Here is a 27,086-nt window from a genome sequence, read left to right on the forward strand (position 1 = left end):
TCTAGGTTTGTCAGCACCATACCCGTGCTCATGGGTTTCACCAAAGTGGTAAAACGTCAGAGACCTGCATCACTTGGGCTTTCCTCCAACATTAAGCTGACACGCCGTGATATAACTGGAATACTGTTAAAAGCGGCGTTAAACCCAACTCTCTCAATCACTCTGGACTTTTAATGTCAGTTAACTCACTTGCCTCGGGAAGATGTCTTGCTGAAGACAGAAACATTTTCTATGTAGGTTCATACTCTCCTTAATGTATGGGCTACGGGTCAACCTTTTTAACCACACGGTAATATTACACAGTGACAATACATTTTCATCAAACTTGGAGCAGAAAGTTGTTTCTGGTGTAGGCATTGATTCAACCCCAACACCATCCCGATGACAGCTGCTGACTGCTTCTCCAGTTTTAAACATATCACTGTATTACCCTATATTGCATTCGGTTCCCGACAACCTTGGATGAACCTATATGGGAAGTAAATCAGTAACCAGCTAATCTTCCAAACCTAGATTCTAAAGCCCTTCCCTTCCAAACCTGTTTTGAAAGAAAATTGGTTTTGAAATGGGTCGCTTCTAAAACTGCTTTTAGGCTTTTTAATACAATTGTAATACCTTGGTTTAACAATTGACATTTTAAAAACTGGCCTTTTGATATGACTATAATGTTGATTTTTGAAAAAAATTTCCATGTGAATCGAACCTGCAACCTAACATATAGTTTTGTCACCCACTGTGTTCCCACTGAGCCACCGGGGAGGTGATAAAAAGTTGTTCAATTTTACATGTCATGATTCCAGTTGGTCCATGCTGCACATGGTTTTAATCGTACGCTTTGATTGAATTCCTTTATACCGGAACAAACTGTTGTGCTTCACTGTAGGGTGTCTCGATGTTTTCTTATTTTATCTGGTATTTCTTGCATTTAGACAGTGTCAACAAGAAAGCCCTCCAAAACTTTGTTGATTGAAATGATGTCATCATGTTTGTTTAAAATGGCGATGGAAACTCTTCCCATACCCATTTCCTTCTTCCTTATCTCAACATTTGATTGGTCAGTAAAATGGTAATGAAAATCAAGGTCGGGTAAAATCAAGGGCGGGTAATGATACTGAGAGTACCATGGGAATGGATCTACGAGTTAGTGTAGGTTTACCGAAATGTGAGCCCTGGAGATATAGAGGATGCTACTCACTGTAGACAAGTCACATGTCACTCTTCCTCAGATCCCGTCATGATCAAAGTAACAACAAACCAAACGGTTATTTCAAAATAAACCAATTATTTGTAGTTTATTGTACAACCTTGGAAAGTCCACTGTCACACAAACATACAGACCTAGTCAAGACAAGGATATGTATATTTACAAAAGTCAGGGTTAGCAAAACAAGACATTTGTGTGTGGAAAGCAGAAGATTGTTTCATGAAGTGCCTCTTCAATCCTATAAGCTGGCTCAGTTTCAAGGAACCCTGCCAATATACTGATGGCATAAAATAAAGGAACAGTAATCTTGCAACAGAGAGTTGAATGCTGTGTTCATCCAATAAACCAAACAGACTTTACATCAATAATCTTCAATCATCTGTAATGTCAGTGTCATACAAACAGAATTTCATGTCTACAAATGCTTACATTGCTATCCGTTACCTTATTTCTTGTCATCAGTATATTTCAAGAGAATGAGCTGCGAAACTGGTCGTCACACATGTTTATGTCATACATGCACACACTGTATGTCACATGTATTCTGACTGTACACGAGCAAGAAGTTTCAATGTTTGGTTTATATACCAGCCAAAACAATGAAAAAATATCAACAATGTTCGCTGTTATTTGCACCGAATATATATTCACCAGTGTATATAACTTCAACTGAAGACTCCACCCTGTAACAAATGTCTCTGCATCAAACAGGTATATCTAGCTGCCTCTGTTATATCACATGTTCCTGATATGATTTGGTACAAAACAAAAACACACAATAATGAACAGGACAAGGAGTTCGCTGACACAAGCAGGTTTAATCCCCACATGGGTACAAGCTCATCAATGTGGTTCGTTGTGCACCCCAAGTGAAGTGTATACATAACTGATAATGAATGAAATCAAATGTGCCCATGTAACATATACCAACTTCACTAAAATATCAATAAGCCATGAAATATTATTAATATTAATATTCATGCAAAATAAAACATGTGAGAAAAATATGATACATCACCCAATCTCATTAAAATCAGACCTTAGTTCTCGCTACCGCTAAACAAAGATCTGAGGACATCCCATTAGGGGTCACGTCAGAACGACCTTTCATCCGACCAATCAGTGCGTCGCTTACCAGATTATGAAAGTGGTAGTCAGAATGCGATTTCTAATCATGCAATCTCGAAAACTTTAACATGGGGTATTCTGAACGATAGTTACGGGTTTAACGACTGAATCCATACAATCTAGACCATCTATTATAGCCATCCAAGAATGTTTTTTTTCTTCAGGTTTCAAATTTGTTAACGAGAATTTGTCAAAATCTGTTTCGAAGCGTAGTTGCCAATTTGAAATTTGTGCCGTAAAGCACGAGAAAGCTGCCTTCTGATTGGTCATCCATGGGTCAGTCAAAGGTCGCACAAGGTCGGTCTGATGTGACCCGAAATGGGATATCCTCAGATCTTTGTTTAGCGGCAGCGAGAACTTAGATCTGTTTGAACATCACCAAGCTTTGTGATATTCTCACGAAACATAGACCAATCAGCAGATTTGTATCCCTGTAGATTCCTACGACAACAGTCGGTATTAAAGTATTTCCAGAGCTTAACAATTGATAATTGATAATCAATCGTTAAACTGTGTATGTATCAATCTCATTAAAACCAGACCTTAGTTCTCGCTACCTCTGAACAAAGACCTGAAGACATCCCATAAGGGATCATGTCAGAACGACCTTTCACCCGACTAATCAGAGTGTCGCTTACCAGATTATGAAAGTGACAGTCGGAATGTGATTTCTAACTCGAAAACTTAACCCGGGGTATTCCGAACGATAGTTACGGGTTTAACGACTGAATCCATACAATCGAGATCATCTATTAGCCATTTCAGAATGTTCTTTTGTTCAGTTTTCAAATTTGTAATCGAGAACTGTTCAAAATATGTTTCAAAGCGTAGTCGCCAATTTGTAATTGGTGCCATAAAGCATGAGAAAGCTCCCTTCTGATTGGTCAATCAACTGGTTGGTCAAAGTTTGCGCAAGGTCGGTCTGACGTCACCCGTAATGTGATGTCTTCAGATCTTTGTTAAGCAGTAGCGAGAACTGAGATCTGATTTTAATGAGATTGTGTATGTCAGGGTATGAAACTCCCCAAAATTTCAGCCACACCACAGGACTGGCTAGCTGAAATACTTGCCAGCCCTGACCAAAACCTGCCTGCCCACTATAATCATATGTTTCTCAGAATAAGCTAACGGGGTTTCTTTTTGGTTACATTTTATCATTCATCTTTACATGTGAATTAATGCTTATCATCGGGAAATATTTAGAATATTTTCACATATGAAATATAACCCGACCGTCGGGCAGGGGGATTTGAGAATCTGGCAGCCCGAGTTGAAATCAACCTGTCTCGAACGGTCGGGCAGGCAGGTATTTCGAACACTGGTGTATGTATACACAGATGTTTAGGCACTGAGAAGATTGAGATCCCGCTGTCGGAGTGCCGACACTGCTACAAACGCTGCTCCCTGTCCGCTGCCATCTTTGGCCAGGATAAGTTTGACCTGATAACAAGCAAAACATAATGTAGAATGATGTACAACAGCGACCAACAGCAGCATCAACTAGTCGGCAGTGAGTGAGTTGGGTTTCAGCAACACATGCTTGTCGTATGATGTGACTAATGGGATCAGATGTTCATTGTGTAGATCAATGTTCATTTACAGACCACTGTCATATATAGGTGGAATAATGCTGAGTGTGGCGTTCAATAGCAAACACCGCTTTTAACTGTATTCCAGTTAAATCACGGTGTGTCAGCTTAATGTGGGAGGAAAGCCCGAAGTGATGCAGGTCTCGGACATGTACCTCTTGGGGGCGGCAGGCATTTATTTTTCATAGTTTAAATTTTTAGGCTTAAAAAAATAAAAGTTTTGGTTCTAAGGCACACCTGCATCATCATAAAGTTCACCGCATATTTAATTATTATTTCCAATTTTTTTAAAAACAACCAAAAAATCCTCAAATATTCTAAGTCCAACGGTTATCAAATACTGTATTCCAGTATTTTACTCATCAAGGAATACATTTACATAGGGAGGCCCTTTCCCAGGTTGATTGTACGCAACTGTTTATTCGGTTACACATCTGTTTACTTGTTTACATACTAGTTTGAACAACAACTAAAAAGAAACAAAAGACACTGCTTGCTTGCACAATATTTTCAAAAGTAATTGCCTAAGAACCACGCACACACACACACACACAAGATATATGCCTCTAAATATTTCAAAGGAATACTGGGCTATTTCATTCTGTTATGTAATTAGAAGACAGCAGCTGCGTACTTGAACTGCATACTTACTTTCATTACCTTTAACTGAAGCTGAACATTCCCTAGTGGCATGGCAACATGGGACACTATTTGTATCACAACCTCTCCAGGCATCAAAACACACACTTTCAGGTCCCACACTCTGTATATACATATTAAATGTTGTTGTTTGTTTGTTTGTTTGTTGTTTAACGCCACACTCAGCAATATTCCAGCTATATGACGCGGTCTGTAAAAAAATCGAGTCTGGACCAGAAAATCCAGTGATTAATATCATGAGCATCGATCCACGCAATTGGGATCGATGACATGCATCAACCAAGTCAGCGAGCCTGACCACCCTATCCCGTTAGTCGCCTTTTACGACAAGCATAGTCACCTTTTACGGCAAGCATTGGTTGCTGAAGACCTATTCTACCCTGAAATCTTCACGGGTCTATTAAAGGTTGAGTAGAATACTATGAATACATAACGCTGAAGGGGTCATAGTCGGCACACCATTTACCACTTACCCAGGTATTTTGGCATATACTAAAATCTACCGCCAGTCTCACAACTACCCCTGTGCACTTAAATGTACCCAGCAATAACTTCTCGCAGGATTTCTATGAAATAAATTCTGGTTCCATTCACGGCATCGGTAAAAGACTAATGTACACAGACAAAGTCCATGCAATACTGATGGTTTTTTGTTTGTTTGTTTGTTTGTTGTTTAACGCCACACTCAGCAATATTCCACACCCAGCTATATAACTGCAGTCTGGAAATAATCAAGTCTGAACCAAACAATCCAGTGATTGACTTCATGAGCATCGATCCACGCAATTGGAATACGATGACATGCATCAACCAAGTCAGCTAGCCTGACCACTCAATCCTGTTAATCGCCTCTGGTGACAAGCATGGTCACCTTTTACGGCAAGCAGGGGTTCCTGAAGACCAATTTTACCCCGGGTCTTGACACAAGTGAAGCCAGACCAGCAGGCGCCAGGTTGTGAATCTACCTACCTTGCTCTGCGGGGCTAGTTTCTCCAGCAAGTCTGTCATGTCAGGATGGAATGTTGGGTGATGTTCATAGACGGACCCATCGATGGCGACCGTCACCTCTGGGAGATTCACGTGACGTACACACACGGCTAGAGCTGCAGACAGTACACAACTCATAATAATAACATTGATTTTATCGAAAAACAAATTGTTACTGAAAATTTTGGAAACAATTGCCTGCCACAAAAACTACATTGTTGCAAGGTGTTTTTCTTGAAAAACAATTCAGACTCAGAGTCTGAAATAAAAAAATAATCTGGTTTTGTAGTTGTAGCTGACAAAATATCTGATCTCGATACAAAATCCAAACCCCTCTTAAAAAAAAATCAGATCTTCGGTCATTAAGTCATGCTGCCACCAGGGCGGTCAGGTAGCCTAGTGGTTAAAGCGTTTGCTCGTCACGCCTAAGACCTGGGTTCGATTCCCGACATGGGTACAATGTGTGCAGCCCATTTCTGGTGTCCCCCGCCGTGATATTGCTGGAATATTGCTAAAAGCGGCATAAAACCATACACACTCACTCATGCTACCACCATGCTTATTGTCTAAATTGAACGATGGCCTCAAATTATGTAATACTGGACTCCTATCTAAGTCTGACCTGATGCGACGATGTAAGCCCCTCTCTTGGACATGAAGAGAGCAACCTGTCGTATCATCTCTACATCCTCATCACTGGCCTTGTCATTCAGCTCCATCCTGCTCAGAACATCCCTGGCGTTCTTCCCATCTCCTTCCTTATCACTGAAATCAACGTTACCATGAAAACATAATTTGTGGAATAATGGATTTTAATAATGGATGTTGGAAAATTAATACTCATATATTTTTCACGAAAGGTGAAAATTCTGTCATGTCCATAATAAATATGAGGTTTTAAAATGTATAACTTTCAAATTACTGGAACGGTTGTCAATTTTTCTCAGTCCATGTCCAAGTTCGTGAACAGAAATTTAGAGCACAGACAAACAACATTGTTTACAGAACATCGTCACCTTTCCTCAACACATTACATCCAGGTTTGTACATAAAAGTATAACATGCTTACAACAAGAATGTTATTCAGAATATCATTCCCATGCTTACACGTCCATTCACCTCCATTGCAGGAAGTGGTCCGCAGCAAATATGACAAAATGGCGGAATTCAACGGTTGCAAATAAAGTCAGCATTATTTACACTGGAACAATGGGCTATATCTTTTTAGAATCTTAGTTCAAGCATCATATACCAAGAAGCTCATGCATAATATAACTGCAAATCATGTTTATCATCCAAAACTGGCTCCCACAGGAGATATCACTTGGGTGAGATCAAGCGATATGTAAATTGTAGATATTGCTGCAATGAAATTGCATCACAATGCTTTGCAGACCATTGTGACATCATTGGTTACCATGACATCACAATCAAATGACATCACTAAAGGCTCTGCTACGGATGCTGTTAGCTGTACTTTTTACACTTAAGGCAGTGCTTATTACTGTCAACAAACTGAAAAAGTGGGAAGAATGATGTTGGATAATAAATGAAATCTCATCCTTGTGTCTTTTGATATAAAATATATCAACATGAGTTGATAAAAGTGGAAAAACTCCTCGGCAAGCCTTGGAGATTTTCCACTTTTATCACTTTTGTCAAAAGACACTCGGGTGAGATTCTCTATGTAATAATTTTCAAAAGTGGGATGTGTCAGCTTGTCCTTTGGCATGTAAACTGTATAAGTACGGATAACAGCATAATCTATGTTAAAACTACCTGTCTAGGTGTATATAGAAACAATACTATTCAACTGTGTTGTGTGTGAAATTGTATCGCAAACAGGGTTGCACTGTATTTCTTGTTGGTTTTTAGTTATATTTGACTTGCTCACAGGGAACCAAATGGAAATATTTACCTGCCCGCCAGCCTTATGCACCAAGTGGGGCATGGTACTTGTGCACTCTGCAAAGCAAGTCCTCAATGGCATGATACAATGCACTCGGGTGGCCCAATTACAGAACTGGCTGCCATTTTGCTTTCATGTTCTGAACACAATAGAGGAAGACTGACAGTAATTTATTGGGACATATAGGTACTCGGCACCTAAAGAAACTGTGCATGTAATTCTATGCACAATTTCCTTTGGTGCCTGGTATATGCCCCAATAAAAAAGTACCTAGAATATTTTTGGGGTTATAGCTAAAACAGCACCTCAACAAAACGGCCCCTGGCAAAAACGGCACCAATTGGCAAAAACGTCACCTGGCCTCAAGCGAAAACGGCTACTATTGCCTGGCGAGATTGTCAGTGTGAAATTATAGAGAAATTAGCCTGACTGAAGAAGACTTCCCTTTCCACAGTTTGAGATGAGTAGATCCCATAATTGAAGAGGTGATCGGTAACTTTGATCTCAGTTTCCAATCAGAAGATGCAGAAGAAATGAGGGTACCAGACCTATCAGAAATCCACCTTACAGCTTCAGATGACCGTGACAGAATAAAACATTTGTACGCAAATTATACTTTTTACTTTCCACTCAAGGCTTACAAAGCTATGGCCCATCCATCTGTGTAAATCTGTGCAGACCATTGTGGTAACCAATGACGTTACCTTTAAACTCACCAAACGATCTTTGTGACATCTGTGGTTGTAAAATTCCATCGCTCCAATATCTGTGTTGAGGTAGCGCCCCCTAACAACAGTTTCTGATCAATCAACTTGACGAGTACCAGCCTCACAAGCTCTCCTAGATAGTGGCCAGAGAATGACTTCTCAAACCTGAAACAAAGGGAGACGACTCTTATCCTGGCCAACACCTCTATGAAGTACCATCTCCTAAAAAACATTACATTTAAGTTTACACAATACCAGCAAGGTTCTCATGATTTGTTTGGTCTCCAGTGCCCAAAACAAACTGTACGAACTGAAAAAAAAGGATCGAGTAGATATAGTGTGACCTGGCAGAGAGCGTCCTCATGCCGCCAAGCATACATTGTGTGTGTCACAGGTGTGTTTTGTGTACATCTCAGTGTTCCCCCTGGCTTTTGAAACTCTAAAAATAACCAGTCTCCCCTAATTTGTGTCAGTACCAACTTTCAACAAATAAAAAACAATTTTTTAATTACCTGGTTCTAATTCTTTCAACATGTTTAATGAAATGACGTCATCTCTGAAGTAACTTAGTTTGATCTACGCTTCATTCACAAAGTTCAGTCACAATGTTCTCTCTTTTTTAATATTTCGAGACTAAGTCGCTACAAATAGATTTTTAACCTTGAAGCAAAGTGAAATGTTATTTCTTTGCACTAAGAATAGACGAGGGGAAACCCAGATGGCAACAGACAAGCTGATTCTGTTTATTATCATTTGAAAATTACACTTATATGAATATCGTGATGTTTTGTTCAACAACAAAGATTTATAAGGTACTTTACTTCCCTGTCCACAGTGACGGGCAGTCTCATTAATTACCGGTCCAAGCCTAATTTTACCGGTAAGAAACTGGTAATTACAGGTAAACGGGAACAATGACATCTGACCCACATGTGTCAAAGCTGACATCTGATTGGCTCAAAAAGTCCTGTATCCTTCATTCAGATTTGGCTGAAGTGTTCTCAGTGTTCACCTGAAGTCCTCTGTGGAAGGTTAGCGTTCAAACATAGGTATCATATTGGAGTAGATCTGATGTTAATTAAATTCATTGTAAGCTAACTTACGTGAATGAGTTGGGATGATTAGAGTGCTTGTCCACCTCCTTCTCAAACTCACTCCGGTAGAAGTCCAGTGATCCTCCGTCGCCTAGTGAACCATTTTCTATATTCACCAGGACCTGCAACATCAACAACGTTTCACTCATTTTACTGTTTGTCTCTTGCTTAATGCTGCAATGCAATATTCCAACTATAAAGCAGCTTGTAAATAATCAAGTTTGTTTGTTTGTTTGGTTGTTTGTTTATTGTTTTACGCTGCACTCAGCAATATTCCAGCCATATGACGGCAGTCTGTAAATAATAGAGTCTGGACCTGACAATCCAGTGACTGTTATTGTGGACAATGACCCACGCTGTTTGGGTACGAAGACATGCAATCCACCAAGTCCCCGAACCAATCCATTTGGTCACCTGTTACGATCAAGACAGGTAGCTTGGGACTTATCCAACATGAGAGCAATGTAATGTCAATTCTCAAGACCCGAATGCATGTGATTATCTTGTTTGCCGCTTCTCCGATAACTGTGTTCCCATTCATTCTTTGCTTTTCATATTAAAGGGGCAACTAATGGGATCGGATGGTCAGGCTCCCTGACTTGCTTGCTATATGTCATCATATCCCATTTGTGTAGGTCAAGCTTATGATGTCAATCACTGGATTGTCTGGTTCTGCAACTTACATGTGTGGGTTCCTTATTGTCTCCTGTCCACTTCTCTATGTTCCTCACATGCTCCACAAACGCGATGTTAAACCCTGTACCTGGAACACAACAATAGAACCTTCCGTCACACACTTGACAGAACACCCAGTCACACACCTGACAGAACACCCAGTCACACACCTGACAGAACACCCAGTCACACACCTGACAGAACACCCAGTCACACACCTGACAGAACACCCAGTCACACACCTGACAGAACACCCAGTCACACACCTGACAGAACACCCAGTCACACACCTGACAGAACACCCAGTCACACACCTGACAGAACACCCAGTAACACACCTGACAAAACACCCAGTCACACACCTGACAGAACACCCTGTCACACACCTGACAGAACACCCAGTCACACACCTGACAGAACACCCAGTCACACACCTGACAGAACACCCAGTCACACACCTGACAGAACACCCAGTCACACACCTGACAGAACACCCAGTCACACACCTGACAGAACACCCAGTCACACACCTGACAGAACACCCAGTCACACACCTGACAGAACACCCTGTCACACACCTGACAGAACACCCAGTCACACACCTGACAGAACACCCAGTCACACACCTGACAGAACACCCAGTCACACACCTGACAGAGGCCTTGACTTTCTGTTTAACAAATCTATAGACAAATCTCTAACAGGAAGCCCTCGTGTGAACTCACCGAGTATAAGTCCTATACGACACTTCTTGTCCAGATAGTTTCCAGCCATCAGTGTGCTGGTGGTGTCACTCATGACTGCAACGACATCGACTGGCAGCCCCTGCAACACAGAACAGTGGGGTCACTCATGACTGCAACGACATCGACTGGCAGCCCCTGCAAATGGACTTTTCAGTTCCTTATCGGCATCTTATCAGGTGTCAAGTCCTCATTGACTATGGACATGTTGCAATATGGGATCTGTGTGAAGCTCTTTGGTACTAGGGCTGGGACGGGTAACTGGGATCCTCCGGTTTGATGGGTACTGAGTAGGACCCGGATACCCACAGGACTACCTGGTACTAGGGCTGGGACGGGTAATTCGGGTACTCGGGTCGGGTGGGTACTGAGTAGGACTCGGATACCCACAGGACTACCTGGTACTAGGGCTGGGACGGGTAATTAGGGTACTTGGGTCGGGTGGGTACTGAGTAGGAGTCGGTACCCACAGGAATACCTGGACCCATGGTTAGTCTCATGATATCATTTAATGAGAAAAATTCACCACTACAACTCTATGGTAACCTACAAATTCCTTCTGACTTTTATATGTTTTGAGTAAACATAGAGCTTCAGTCAACTTCAGTGTCGGCATGAACAGATCGTTTTACAGACGTACCTAAATACCTTTTTGCCAAGAGTCCAGTAAAACAACTCCAAATCAGACATTTTGTACCCAACTCTTGTGGCTACTGTGGGTATCCGGGTAAGGTCAGGTAATAGGGGGTCAGGTACCCGGGTAGGGTCGGGTAATAGGGGGTCGGGTACCCAGGTAGGGTCAGGTAATAGGGGGTCGGGTACCCAGGTAGTAAATTTGGACTTATCCCAGCCCTACTTGGTAGGCAAGATCAGCTCACCGGCGTCTCCTTCTGTATGGCCTGCTCCAGCATCTGTACCGGGTCCCTCCCAGGTCCATCTGGGTTCTTGAAGGTCTTCGTCCAGGTCAGCAGCTTGCTCCTGTTCAGGGCGTATTGTTCCGTGGGGAAGGAAAAGGTGAACCCTGGAGACAGAGTCACACTCTAGGTCATGAAAAACATAGGACTGTAACATTTCTTGAAGACACAAGAAAACAGCACTATATCACTATCCCCCACACACATTAGCTCATTAGAATTTTGTTTGTTCATACACAGTAAACTATGGTTAAAAGGAACTCAAAGAGATCACTAATTTTGATTTGAAATAACTGTTGTTCGATTTAAGCATATACACAGCATATATACAACAAATGGCCGGGACTAAAAAGTAAGTTTGTTATATTGGTAAGTTCGATATAAGCATGTTCGTTATAAAGATAGCTTCCTTTAGTAGTGAATATACATGGAGAAAGGGAGGTAACTCTAGAGAAAAAGATTGTGGGGTCAATGTTTCAACTCAGTCTTGACAGGTATCTCTTCGGTAATCATGCACAGTTTCATTCATGTAAATTGAGTAGTTTCTGAAAAATCTTTATGGGGGGACACACCATAAATGGGTTTCATTCATTGTACCCATTTCGGGAATCAAACCTGCGTCTTTGGCGTGACAAGCAAACACTTGAACCACTAGGCTACCCGACCGCCCCTTTCACAGTAGAATGATGACCACAAAAAGATCTCAGCGCTATAATAACTCTACCCTTAAATTTACAGACCACTTTAACCACTAGGCTACCCGACCGCCCCTTTCAGTGTGGAATGGTGACCACAAAAAGATCTCAGCACTATAATAACTCTACCCTTAAATTTACAACAGTAACACATAGGAATTGTGTTCGGGACACAATAGCTAAAAAAGTAAATATAGTAACAACATATGTCAGTTTTGAACTAATAAATAGGTTAGTTATTGTGAATTACATTATCGGCTGACTGAGGCGATACCTTCATCATGCTCATTGCTTCACTGAGTGGTGAAAATGTAGTTTAGGATCAAAAGTATCAAAAATGTAAAGATTATACAGTTCAATTAATGATGTATAATGAATCGTGTAAGAGCTATTGGTTCGAGAATATAAAGTGCAGACTCAGGGGTTATAACTAGGGTTATAACGAACACTAAGGGACTATAAATTTGAGTTCGTCATAACCGTAGTTTTGTTATTAGCAGATATACAGCATGGGCGGATTTTATTTCGAAAAAAATCTTTATTTCTGTATAAATTACCACTGAAGACAATAAATAGATCTTAATTGTGCACCCCCCCTTTTAAAAAAAGCTGTATCCGCCCATGTACAGTATATATATAAAAATGATCGGGACAAAAAAAATAAGTTTGTCATATCCGTCAGTTCATTATAAGCGTGTTCGTTATAAACACACTTTACTATATATAGAGATGCATGCCTGATTACGTCACTCAGCGGCCATGTTTAAAGTGTGAACACTGACTCGATGTGTGTGAGAAGTCAAGGGGAATAAACTATGTTTATTCAAGACATGTTTCTGTTCATTATGAAGGGATGAGATACATGATGTTTATCAAAAGGTCACATCAGCAGAGACGCTCATGTCTACATGTTTGAAGACAAAGACTGGATGGAACGGAGTGAGTGAGTTGGGTTTAACGCCACTTTTAACAATATTCCAGTTATATCCAACGTGTCAGCTTAATGTGGGACAAAAGCCCCTAAGTGATGCAGGTCTCAGACGTTTACCACTTCGGTGAAACCCACAAGCACAGGTATGGTGCTGACAAACCTAGAAACATAATTGGGGCGAACCAGGATTCGAACCTACAATAATAGGTTTCTGGCGTTCACAAGGGACGCAACTCTGCACAGCGAATCGCGGCGCCTTAGACGACTAGGCCACCCGTGCCCCCGGAAGGAACAGAAGGGATATCTATTAGTTCTGCTTGTCAGTATTACCTAAAGGGATTTTGTCTGTTGAAGATGCCAAACCTTCCTTCTCCAGGAAATCTTTGATGCTGATGGCGATAAATTCAAATACCTGCAACAGAAAAATCAACCTGATGATGTTTCAATGAGATAGATCTAAACCAGTGGTAGTTACTCTATCAAGGCAACACCTTGTCAAGATCCTGGTCAGAATAGGTCTTCAGCAACCAATGCTTATCGTAAGAGGTGACTAACAGGATCGGGTGGTCAGACTCACTGACTTGGTTGATGCATCGTATCCTAATTGTATTGATCGATGCTTATTATGTCAATCACTGGATTTTCTAGTCCAGACTCGATTATTTACAGACCGTTATCATATAGCTGGAATATTGCTGAGTGCGGCATTAAACAACAAACAAACAAACAAACAAACAAATATTAAGGCCACACCCTTAAAACGCATGGTTTTCAGCATGGGTGGATAAAAAGCAGCTAATATATACACTTTAGTCAGGGACACTTTATTTTATTGAATTCACTTCCATCAGAGTCTCTTCTCTTGTCAGAGGCTCACTATATACTATGCACTTCATCATATATTTGAGAACAAAGTTGAATTTTGTAATATTTATTTTTCTTATACATCAAAAAAATAGTTTTGGTATGTTTTTCATTTAATTTAGAAGGAGTCTTCTGGTTGTGGTCAGTTGATTTATAACATGTATAAACAAGAATACTGGAACTTGTATAAAATAGTGTCTGCTATTATTAATATTCAAAGTTCTCAAATCTTTTGTCTGAGAAAACCCCAAGCCATTTTTACTGTCTCTAACTGTCCTCAACAGTCCAGTATTCTGTATCTCGATTCAAGATAAATACCCTGGATCTATTCACTGTATTTCAGAGTGAGTGAGTGAATTGGGTTTAACAACGCTTTTAACAGTATTCCACTTATATCGCGGAGTGTCAGCTTAATGTTGGCAGGAAAGCCCAAAGTGATGCAGGTCTTAAACGTTTACCACTTCGGTGAAACCCACGAGCATGGGTATGGTGCTGACAAACCTAGAAATATAATTCGGGGCAAACCGGGATTCCAACCCACAATCATAGGTTTCTGGCATGTCCAAGGGACGCAACTCTGCACAGCGAATCGTGGCGCCTTAGACGACTGGGCCAGCCGTGCCCCCCCCCCCCCCCCCCCCCCCCTGTATTTCAGAAGTAACGTCCCTTCATCTCTCATACCACTACAGATATTTAGATTCTTCAGTCATGTTGGATCGGAAGGCTAGTTTTAGTGCTGTGTCAATCCAATCAGCTTCAAAACTAAACTATGCCAGTAAATGGGTTTATTTATATCAGAGCGAGTGCGGGAATGAGTATGGTTTTACGCCGCTTTTAGCAATATTCAAGCAATATCATGGCGGGGGACACCAGAAATGGGCTTCACACAATGTACCCATGTCGGGAATCGAACCCGGGTCTTCGGTGTGACGAGCGAATGCTTTAACCACTAAGCTACCCGACTGCCCCTTATTTATATCAGAATGGAGATAAAAGATAGTCCAGGAGGGCGGGACTTTGACACAGGACACACGATGGTGTGACACATGAAACATTTCCTTTTGCCAGACAAGGAGTCTCTTTGCTTCATGTATTCAGTGGCTAGAGGCTCCACTTTATGATAAAATATAAGATAGCCATGTGATAAATCGTTAAAGAACAATGAAGACCAAAGCATGGTTTATTACATGATAAAACATTGTTCTATCATGACGTCATTTCTGGAGATTCAAATATGTACTCGCGACTTGATGACGTTATATATTTGACAACGTTATTTTTTAGGGGGAAGCGTCTTGTGAGTTGTTCCCCATAGATGTAGCTGGGCAACGCAGATGAACGCAGCGGCCGAACAATTGCATCCCAAAGTGGGAGAGATTTGACAATTAGTATTAGGAGAAAAGGTACAATCGGCGTGAGGATTGTGAGAATATGCGGAAAATACCAAACATAACCCACCTGTCCGTAAAATGGACTAGTCCAACATTTCCGAGGATGGATTCTATTCAGGGAGTCATCATTATTAAAATTTGGGTAAATATTTTTAAATGTACATTTTATCAACATCCTTAAAGAGGCTGTACATAATGTTGAAATCTCATATAAGAAATAAATGAATGGTGGTCGTATATTTCTAATCAATTGATACATAAGATGTCTAACATTTGTTTTATGGTATTCACCCAAACTGAGCAGATGGGTAAAAATCATCACTTACCGTAATCGACGTAATAAGCGCCCCGCTGTTATAAGCGTCCACAGTGATATTTGCTAATTTATTGGCTAGTGAACAATCCCAATTAGCACCCCTTCTGATTGATCAATGTAGAATTATTTATTCGTGTATAATACGCACTCATGTGTTATATGCACCCTTAAATATGGGCAATTTAATTCTGGAAAAATATATCTGTCGTGTATAATATGCACAGACTTTTCTTTTGTATAATTTCAGGCTGTCTGCATAAACCACGAAATTTACGATCTTTCAACTCTTTCACTCTTTTATTATTCTAATAAGAGCCCCCTATTTCTAATTTTGAGAGCACCCTGGGCGCTTATAATGTCGAATACGGTAATTTATCTCCATGAATTGTGATCGTAAAAAGCATTGCTTACTTTGTCACAGGGTCCACTCCGGACTTCATCGGTCAAAGTGTAGTAGCTGGTCTTGGTTGATGCCTCACCGTTCGTGAATATAACTTTCACCACGCGGAAGTTGGACCCACCTAGATCTAGGCCTAAGTAGGTACCATTTTCTGAAATGGAAATTTGCAAAGTCAGACATAATTTCAGATAATTATAGGATATTGAACGAGCTTCTTATTTTTTCCCAAGTTTCTAGTTTGTGTCTAGCTTTTACTTGTCCCAAACATTTGCATGAAACCTTGGCTATGCTGTCAGTGGCGAACGGCATGACAGTGACACTGTGAGGAGCTTAGGAAAATGTGTCTTTGCTTGCATTAATGAAACTTCACATTTATGTCTCCAAAATGAACAACAATAAGATGGCACTTTGGATAGCGGAAATACCAACTTGATTATAAACAAAAACACGGTTTATTGAGCAGTAGTTGTAACAAGTATATAACAATGTCATTCAAAGAAGAGGAATTACACAAAAGGCATCCAGTGAGTTATCACTTCAGGGGTAAAGGTTTCTATCCACTAATGTCAAACTAGGGATCATTGACCACTCCAGCAGTCCAGACAGATGCCACCATGCAACACTTGGTCAAAGGCCGACACAACCCAATGCGCATCGATAGGCTTCATCACACTCCTCAGATCTACAGCATTTGTCTTGTCATCTGCCTTCAAGTTTGTTGACACCTTCTCCGCATACCAATCAGTGAACTGTTGTTGGTTCAATTATTTCATTGCCTTTGAACTTCCTTATTGCCACCAGAATAAATTGTGTGTTGTTTCTAGGAAAACACTGTATATTGTTTTTACGGAAGTGCTCTACTCAGTGCTAATAACCGATGCTATTTGCTGTTTGATTGGATTAAGGTAAGGATATGTATCATTCCACTGGGGATTGGGTGGGGGGAGTTGCTTTGATATTGAGTTGTATTTTTGGCTAGGGGTCAGCAGTCGTATTAATCTGGAGAAGCATTAATTCAAGATTCACAGTATGTCTTTATCATGCACGGACAAGAATGCGAGATGAGAGCGTACCCTTCCCGTCCAGCAAGCATCGGACATGAGTGTTGGCCATGAGGACGTCCGACTTGTCGCGCACACTGCGGTCAGGGCTGTTGGCAAGTTTGATGTGGTCCTCCATGCCAGCCATGATTCTCTCGATCACCTCCCGCGGCAGCACCAGGGGCTGCAGAAACTCCCCCAGCTGACCACAACAACATCACAGTGATATATTTTAAGGCAAAAGTAAGGGATAATGTTCTTATTCTATAGGTATCATACTGTGATTATAGTCGCCTCTTACGACAAGCATAGTCGCCTCTTACGACAAGCATAGTCGCCTTTTACAGCAGGAATGTGTTGCTGAAGACCTATTCTACCCCAGATCTTCACGGGTCATTGTGATTTTAAGAAGCACATAACTCACTTTACCAGAACCCATCAATGACATTAAGCATTTTGCAGGTTTGATAGAGCCAACATGGATATGGCTTGTCAATGCATTTCAAATGAGCAATATATATATCTGCCTGGGTGGTAAGAATTTAGAGTTACGTCCCTTAGTGTGTCGTCTGCTTGGCTAACTTTCCCATGACAATGTCTTCCAAATAAGGTGAAAATGCATTGCATTCATTGCATATATATAATATAAGGGTTATTATATGGCAGTTTTCATATCATACCCCACACAAACCCCTTACCACCGTATCAGGCTGCTGTCCTTATTGTCCTCGTGTCGAGGGTTGATATGGGGGTCAGGGGTTGATATGGAGGTCGAGGGTTGATATGGGGTTGGGGGTTGATATGGGGGTCGGGGGTTGATATGGGGGTCAGGGGCTGATATGGGGTCGAGGGTTGATATGGGGATCGGGGGTTGAAATGGGGTTCAAGGGTTGATATGGGGTATGACATGAAAACTGGCTTATAATAACGTCTAATTATTACCCATCGTATGTGCACTTGAGCATTAGTACAAATATCAAAATAAATTAATAGTCCCAAAGATTTCGTGACAAAACAAATTATGTGCCAGTCTGCCACAAAAATGTGATTGGTTGACAGGTTTTTTTCTTTAAAAAAGATTTCAGGCTCAAATTTTTAAATAAAAAAAAAAGTTTTCTGAAACTCATTCATTAAAATCAGCATGAAACAAATGCATCAGGTAATAATGTCTATCTCTCAAAGTGACCTGATGAAATTCAAACAAATTCGAAAGGATGAGATAGGACATTTTTTCCCATTGTAAATGACAGATATTAAAGAAATTTTTGTAATGGTATGAAGATCATACATGTTCAAACAGTTGACAACTACCGTATTCGACGTAATAAGCGCCCCGCTCTAATAAGCGCCCACAGCGATATTTGCTAATATATTGGCAAGTGAACAGTCCCAATTAGCATTCCTTCCGATTGATAAATGTAGACAAGACTTATTTATTCGTGTATAATACGCACTCGTGTGTTATATGCACCCTTAATTATGGGCAATTAAATTCTGGAAAAATATATCTCTCTTATATAAACAGTTCAGGCCGTCAGCATAAACCACGAAATGTATCTTTCAACTCTGTTTTTTTCCACCAAACTAATATTCCAATAACAGCCCCCTATTTCTAATTTTGAGAGCGCCCTGGGCGCTAATAACGTCGAATACGGTAACCTTTTTCTTGTCTTGACTTACAAGTTTTTAACTTCTGACATGTTCAAGTACACAAGAGTATGTGTGTGTACTCAGAGATTATTGCATTTACATAGTGACATATATGTACGTGTTTGTGTTTGTTTGGCTGCTTGTACTAGTCCGGACTGATGCCGATTTATAGAGCTAGCTCACTGAGATACCATGCCGCAGTTTTACATGAATAGTCCACTCAGACACAGTATACTGACTCCGAGCCGAACAGTCCTTGTTTTAGCTCCTTAATGCCGAGCGCCAGACAGGGTAACAACACTGTATACCGACTCATTGCCGACCAACCTTTGTTTTTTATTTGTATCCCCTTTATGACAAGTGCCAGGCAGGTAACAATAAGTACCATCTTTTAATGTCTTTTGTTAGGACCTGGACGGGGATCAAACCACCGACACTCTGAACTCCAGGTAGGCTCTCTGTCCACTTCACTACAGATGTGGTTAAAACAAAATTATTGTAAATCTCATTAAAATCAGATCGCTACCGCTAAACAAAGATCTGAGGACATCCTATTACGGGGTACATCAGACCGACCTTGCGCGAACTTTGACCGACCAATGGATTGACCAATCAGAAGGGAGCTTTCTTGTGCTTTACGGCACTCATTTCAAATTGGCGACTACGCTTCAAAACATATTTTGACAAATTCTCGATGAAAAATTTGAAACCTGAACAAAAGAACATTCTGGAATGGCTAATAGCTGGTCTAGATTGTATGGATTCAGTCGTTGAACCCGTAACTATCGTTCTGAATACCCCGTGTTAAAGTTTTCGAGTTTGCATGATTAGAAATCACATTCCGACTGTCACTTTCATAATCTGGTAAGCAAGGCTCTGATTAGTTGAATGAAAGGTCATTCTAACATGACCCCTAATGGGATGTCTTAAGATCTTTGTTTAGCGGTAGCGAGGACTAAGGTCTGATTTTAATGAGATTGAATAATTGTACAAATAGCCATTTTTCAACTGTATATTCTATAATGGCACTGCAGGCATGATGGCAGTGAAACAATGCTATTCATCACCTGTTTCTTCGTCTCATCACTGAGAACTGAGTTGCCTTTCAATCGATCACCAATGGCTTCCATTTCTGCAAAATTACAAAAACATGTCGTGGTTTTTCTAATTTGGTAATCATGGTAATATCAATACTGATAGCACATCAGGCAAATACTCAAGGAAACACCATCTCTAGCCCTAAAACCTCTTATCATATAATGGATAGTGTTGTCAAATAACCAATTTGACAAACTTGATATCACGAGAAATAATGAGTTCACTAGCAAGAGCTACTTTTAAACCCCCATACATCGATGCAATGTCTGCTTATCTGACGTTCCCAATAAGTTATGATAGGGGTTTCTCGATATGAGGGTGATTCTGCAAAGTCTCAGATAAATGCATTTTGAGAGAATTCAGGAACATGGCCAAACAGAAAGGGTCAAATGAAAGTCAAAAATTAAAATACTGTGAAAATTGGAGCATGATGATCCCCACCACAAACTACATGTCCCAGACATTATTACATTTGGAACAAAAATGGTTGGTTTTGTTGGTGTGTTGTTTAACGCTGCACTCAGCAATATTCTAGCTACATGACAGCCGTCTGTAAATAATCAAGTCTGAACCAGACAATCCAGTAATTAATATCATGAGCATCGATCCATGCAATTGGGATCGATGACATGCATCAACCAAGTCAGCGAGCCTGACCACCCGATCCCCTTAGTCGCCTTTTACGACAAGCATAGTCGCGTGTATCAACATAACAATTCATACAAGCAACTGATAAATAAGTAACGAAACATACTAGATGTTTTGACCTACATTAGGCCTATCTAGATAATATTGTATCCCAACGTTACCTGAATTCGGCCATCATGTTTCTCGCGTTATTGTCCGAGAGCACGTGCTGTGTCAGAGGTCAACGGATGATAGTCATAGTGCAAACGTCAAATCATTTTCAAAAATCAAATTATCGCATAAACAGAACACATATGCTGAGCCCTTCTGGTAACTGCACATATATCAGTAGCATTCCATTTTTAACAAATATTATGGAGCAATGACAACAAATATTTCTTTCAATAGCGATAGAAATTGACACTTGTCCTATAGTCCTTGTCAAGCTGCCCAATAGTTAAGGTATCATACGGACTGGTAGAAATTGGCCCTTTTAAAGGTTGCTTTATGTTATCATTATAAGGTCAAATGGGCTAAAGCTGTAAGTTTCTGCTGCTGCATAATGTGGCTGCCTTGGTGGCCATATTGATAATCAGATTCAAACCTCTTCAACAAACTCAGGTGTCGTCATTTATGGTCATGAGCATGTTTCATGGGTTCAGTAGTTCCTGGTTTGGTTTGTTTGTTTGTTGTTGCACTCAACAATATTCCAGCTATATGACGGCGGTCTGTAATTAATCGAGTCTGGACCACACAATCCAGTTATTGACAACATGAGCATCGAGCCACGCAGTTGGGACCGATTACATGCATCAACCAAATCAGCGAGCCTGACCACCCGATCCCGTTAGTCGGGACAAGCATCATCACCTTTTTATGGCAAGCATGGGTTGATGAAGACCTATTCCACCCCGGATCTACACGTGCCCAATAGCTTCTGAAGAGATGTTTACTGTGATACTAAATGCATTTAGGGAGATAACATGACCTACTTTCGATACCATATGTTGTAGTTACCTTGACCATGGACCTATATATTAAGGTCGTGCCTGTAAAATTTCCATTGTAATCAATAACTGTACTGATTACAATGTAGATTCTACAGGCACGGCCTAAATATATAGGTCCATGGTCAAGGTTACATTGTAATCAACAACTGTACTTATAACTGAGTGAGTGAGTTGGGTTTAACGTCAATTTTAACAGTATTCCAGTTATATCACGGCGTGTCAGCTTAATATGGGAGAAAAGCCCAAGTGATGCAGGTCTCAGACGTTTACCACTTCGGTGAAACCCAGGAGCACGGGTATGGTGCTGACAAACCTAGTAATATAATCGGGGTGAACCGGGATTCGAACCCACAATCATAGGTTTCTGGCGTGCCTAAGGGATGCAACTCTGCACAGCGAATCGCAGTGCCTTAAAGTTGACAGATAAAGTTATATACAAAGTGCTCGAGGTTGTCTATTTCTTCGTATCTACCTAACCATTAATTCCATGGGTCCAAAATGCTCTAGCTCATCACAATATTCAAGCAAAGTGGGATACCTTCATATTCTTAATAGTATGGTATGTCAAAAAACCTGTGTACCTTTTCCTAACTAACTCGTGAAGATCCAGGGTAGAATAGGTCTTAGGCAACCCATGCTTGCCGTAAAAGGCGACTATGCTTGTCGTAAAAGGCGACTAACGGGATCGGGGGGGGGTCAGGCTTGCTGACTTGATTGATGAATGTCATCGTATCCCGATTGCGTGGATTGATGCTTATGATGTCAATCACTGGATTGTCTCCCCCACACTTGATTATGTACAGACTGCCGTCATATAGCTCGAATATTGCTGAGTGTGGCGTTAAACAACAAACAAGAACTGTATATTTCATTATTCTTAGCACATATCATTGACCAAAGAAATTAATAATATAATAAATGAATTTGGTCTGGCCACAACAAAAAGTATTTTCAACTGAAAACAATACTGTGTAATTGTAATATATCGCGGGGCCGTCGGATAGCCTAGTGGTTGAAGCATTCGCTCATCACGCCAAAGACCGGGTTCGATTCCTGACATGTGTACAATGTGTGAAGCCCATTTCTGGTGTCCCCTGCTGTGATATTGCTTGAATATTGCTAAAAGCGGTGTAAAACCATACTCACTCACTCATTCACTGCAATACATCTCGCCTCAACATATAGCAGTAAGTTGTTAACAAGACATAATTCCATTTGTCAAATTTCAATCAATATCAAACAGCACAAATTTAATTTAATGTTACATTTCCATGGACCATATCTGCTTTTCTGTATATATAACAAATGAAGGCAGATTGCAAACTCCTGAACAGAACACCTTGTCCACAATCCCACAATGACCAGTTGACATTATTGCTTGAACTATTGACCTCTCAACCTGCTTGGTGAGGGTGCACAACCTCATCTTGTTTTGTGTCAACAATCGGAACACAACCACCTACATAAACGTAAATGTTTCAAATAAGTTCAAATCGACAATGTTGGTGTGTAAAATGGTATCCTGACTGTTTCAAATAATTTACCCTAAAATTCAATCTCACCAGAGAATATGCATACTCAAGTTTTAATAAAACAGCGCCACGAGGGTCACCCTCAGTTCGCTATCTCGGAGTGTTACAGTCCATACGTGTACTAACTAACTATAAGTACATCCGATGCGTGCATTCTCGTGATTGGTAAAGATTCTCGTAAAGATTTCCATTATCTAGCGATTTAATAGGATTTTTCTTAAAGGAGGCAAACAAACATGACGTTAGAATTTCAACCGGTAGATTAAAAGGTCTATTGACATTGCATCGATAAGCTTGGTTTGCAAACCATAAGTGAAGTAAATTCTGTTTGAGCACATGTCGACACATATTCGTTGCATGCTGAATTTGAATTCAACGAAGTTTCAATTCTGGCTGTTCGTGGCAAGGAATAGGTTCATTATAACACGGAGTCTAAAATACTTGCAATAAGTTTGAAAGCTCGGCCAGCAGTGGCAGAACTAGACTAGATTTTCTAGCGCAAAGGTGTCTTTCCAGAATCCGTGTGTGGTAACTTGGCCTACAGATCGTGTTTGTGGATGATGAGAATTGACGTACACACCTGATTTCTGTTGTACAATGAACGTGGTCTAGCTGTGATCTTCCAAGAAGTGCAAGCGTGACGATGTCAGCGTCTACACCAGCTTGTTCCCGGTGCATGGTGTGTGGTTACCGCGAGGGTCTATAGGAGAGGCTGCGGCGTGCGCACAGCTGTCTCAATTTTAGCACAGCTGCTTCTGTCGATGTTCAACAAGTTGCTGATTTATTGGATTGCGTCTGGGCTACGTTCATTATTCAGACGGGGAAACATTGCACCACCACAGGGATGGATTTGGTTGGTTTGTTGTTTAACGCCGCACTCAGCAATATTCCAGCTATATGACGGCCGTCTGTAAATAAACGCGTCTGGACCAGACAATCCTGTGATTGATATCATGAGCATCGGTCCACGCAATTGGGTTCGATGGCATGCATCAACCAAGTCAGCGAGCCTGACCACCCTATCCCGTTAGTCGTCTCTTACGACAAGCATAGTTGCCTTTTACGGCAAGCACACGTTGCTGGAGACCTATTCTACTCAGGATCTTCACGGGTAGGGGTGACATGTTGTCGAGTCTTGATTAACACCACGCTGAAAACAATAAGAAACATAATCAAGGCTTGGAGATAATGTTGTTGGTTGTTTAACGCCGCACTCAGCAATATTCCAGCTATATATGATGGCCGTTACTATTGTAAGCCTATGTTAAAGTATGGGAGTTCCGATCATCTTAAAGCTAAGATCGCTTTGTGCAAGTGGGCCCATTTGTGCGTCAAAAGGTATCCCATCAGGCATGTCAGGCCAAGAGGCATAGTCAAGTGGATGGATGTCCTGTATGTTTCCCAGGGTAGGGAAGAATTATTTCAGTTCTTCACTGACCCGTGAAGATTATGCTTGTCGTAAAAGGCGACGAACGGGATCGGGTGGTCAGGCTCGCTGACTTGGTTGATACATGTCATCGATCCCAATTGCGTAGATCGATGCTCATGATGTCAATCACTGGATTGTCTGGTCCAGACTCGATTATTTTACAGACCGCCGTCATATAGCTGGAATATTGCTGAGTGTGGCGTTAAACAACAAACAAACAAATCAAATGTTGCAAAATATCCATGGCCAGAAGCCAAAACTGTCTATATGACATCAGGAGCAGCTGACATTCAACGGCAATGATTCTCTCATCTTCGTGAGAAATTCCAATATCATGAGGCAGAAGACACAAGGATTGTCATTCATTGTGTGCCAGGTGCGATGTCACTGCAGATGCATGCAATGGATACAGATGTTTTGTTCATCCTTACTGGATAATTTTTTGACCTGATTGCACTACAAAGTAGATATATGGGATGCCATTGGAATCTGGGAGAGCTGCATTCTCCTGCTTTATACCAGTGTGTCATGCCATCTCGGTGTGTGGCACATCAGCCTTTGTTGGGAAAAGTAAAATGTTATCCTGGCAAGCTTGGGAGGCTCTAGATGAAGTGACAGAAACCTTTGTGCAACTAAATCCCACCATGTATTTCCAGTGCTTAACACAGATTCTGGTCACATCCAAATCCCGTGAAGATTCCGGTGTAGAACTGGTCTTCAGCAACCCATGCTTGCCGTAAAAGGCGACTAACGGGATCGGGTGGTCAGGCTCACTGACTTGGTTGATGCATGTCATCGATCCCAATTGCGTGGATAGATGTTCATGATATTAATCACTGGATTGTCTGGTCCAGACTCGATTATTTACAGACCGCCGTCATATAGCTGGAACCATGTCAGCGAGCCTGACCAACCTATGCTGTTAGTCGCCTTTTACGACAAGCATAGTCACCTTTTAAGGTAAGTATGGGTTGCTGAAGACCTATTCTACCCCGGAATCTTCACGGGTCCGATCCTCGCAATTGGGATCGATGACAGTCTCCTTTTACGACAAGCATAGTCACCTTTTACGGCAAGCGTGGATTGCTGAAGACCTATTCTACCCCGGAATCATTCACGGTTTGAACGTCAGATTTGAATTACCCTGTTTTGAACTACACGAGGAAAGAAGCAAACAAGAGCGCACGGCAAGAGGACGATAAATTCAACTTTGCTGCTGTTTTGATAACATCACAGTCAAATTACATTTTTGACAAGTATTCTTTAGTTGGATAGTTTCTATGATATTCGCTGCACTTGATTATAAAGTAATTTTAAACCCATAACATTTACTTAAATTAAGTTTTCAAGAACAATTTCTGTAAGCATTTAATGTTGACATGTTTACGATAGCTTCCTCTTATCCTTCCTCTTTTCTTCAACGAATTTCGAAATAATTAGTTTGAATCTTACACATCTTTATGTGTATGATTTATGGTATACCAGCCATCATAATGTGAATGTTTATCGAGGAATCGATATATTTCTAGCAACCTGTATTTGTTAATGTAACAAAGGTATGTGACACGGATCTGACATAACACACAAGCCTGAGTGTGTGTGTGTGTGTGTGTGTGTGTGTGTGTGTGTGTGTGAGAGAGAGAGAGAGAGAGAGAGAGAGAGAGAGAGAGAGAGAGAGAGAGACTAACTATATATTCATAGCAACTGATTAAGCAAAGTTATTGTTAACATTATTGTTAAAGCACTACTTATGGAAGTGGAGTGTCAGTATAATTAGGTCAGTGCTAGCTGGTATACGTTAAATTTACACCCGACAGCAATGTCAGACAATGTCATATAAATAGATAGTTAATGAAAGCTATCATTCGGTACACGTCTGACCTTAACTTAGCTGACACAGACCTTAAATGTGTACGTTTAACATGGTCCACGAATCCCTGAGTACATTCTGCCATCTCTATAGTTATATATCCACTTCTGATCCGGGTGAGAATGGGTCTTCAGCAACCTATGCTTGCCGTAAAAGGCTTTTGTTTGATTGGTTTGTTTGTTGTTTAACGTCGCACTATTCCAGTTATATGACGGTGGTCTGTAAATAATCGAGCCTGGACCAGACAATTCAGTGATTGACATCATGAACATCGATCCACGCAATTGGAATCAATGACATGCATCAACCAAGTCAGCGAGCCTGACCACCCGATCCCGTTAGTCGCCTTTTACGACAAGCATAGTCGCGTGTATCAACATAACAATTCATACAAGCAACTGATAAATAAGTAACGAAACATACAAGATGTTTTGACCTACATTAGGCTTATCTAGATAATATTGTATCCCAACGTTACCTGAATTCGGCGATCATGTTTCTCGCGTTATTGTCCGAGAGCACGCGCGGTGTCAGAGGTCAACGGATGATATTTTCGTCAGCAGGTCACTTCGCCCCTCTCGGAAAAAAATCGGCACCTTATGGAAATCAGGAAGGTATTCTTA

General features: G+C 40.9%; 1 protein-coding gene across 1 annotated transcript; it reads right to left on the reverse strand.

Annotated features, from left to right (window-relative positions):
* Positions 1-1,305: 1,305 nt before the first annotated feature.
* On the reverse strand, positions 1,306-23,866 carry LOC139473969 (hexokinase type 2-like). Its single transcript, XM_071256836.1, has 13 exons — positions 23,745-23,866; positions 19,965-20,029; positions 17,281-17,449; positions 16,219-16,358; positions 13,567-13,648; positions 11,575-11,717; positions 10,679-10,778; positions 9,962-10,041; positions 9,288-9,400; positions 8,194-8,349; positions 6,191-6,333; positions 5,551-5,684; positions 1,306-3,772 (listed from the first exon to the last, which is right to left on the reverse strand). The coding sequence occupies exons 2-13, from the start codon at positions 20,025-20,027 to the stop codon at positions 3,674-3,676; spliced, it is 1,422 nt and encodes a 473-aa protein (XP_071112937.1). The 5' UTR covers positions 20,028-20,029; positions 23,745-23,866; the 3' UTR covers positions 1,306-3,673.
* Positions 23,867-27,086: the final 3,220 nt, after the last annotated feature.

Source organism: Haliotis cracherodii, unplaced genomic scaffold (genome assembly GCF_022045235.1).
Source record: "Haliotis cracherodii isolate W230 unplaced genomic scaffold, xgHalCrac1.p SCAF_3, whole genome shotgun sequence".
Taxonomy (NCBI): Eukaryota; Metazoa; Mollusca; class Gastropoda; order Lepetellida; family Haliotidae; genus Haliotis; species Haliotis cracherodii.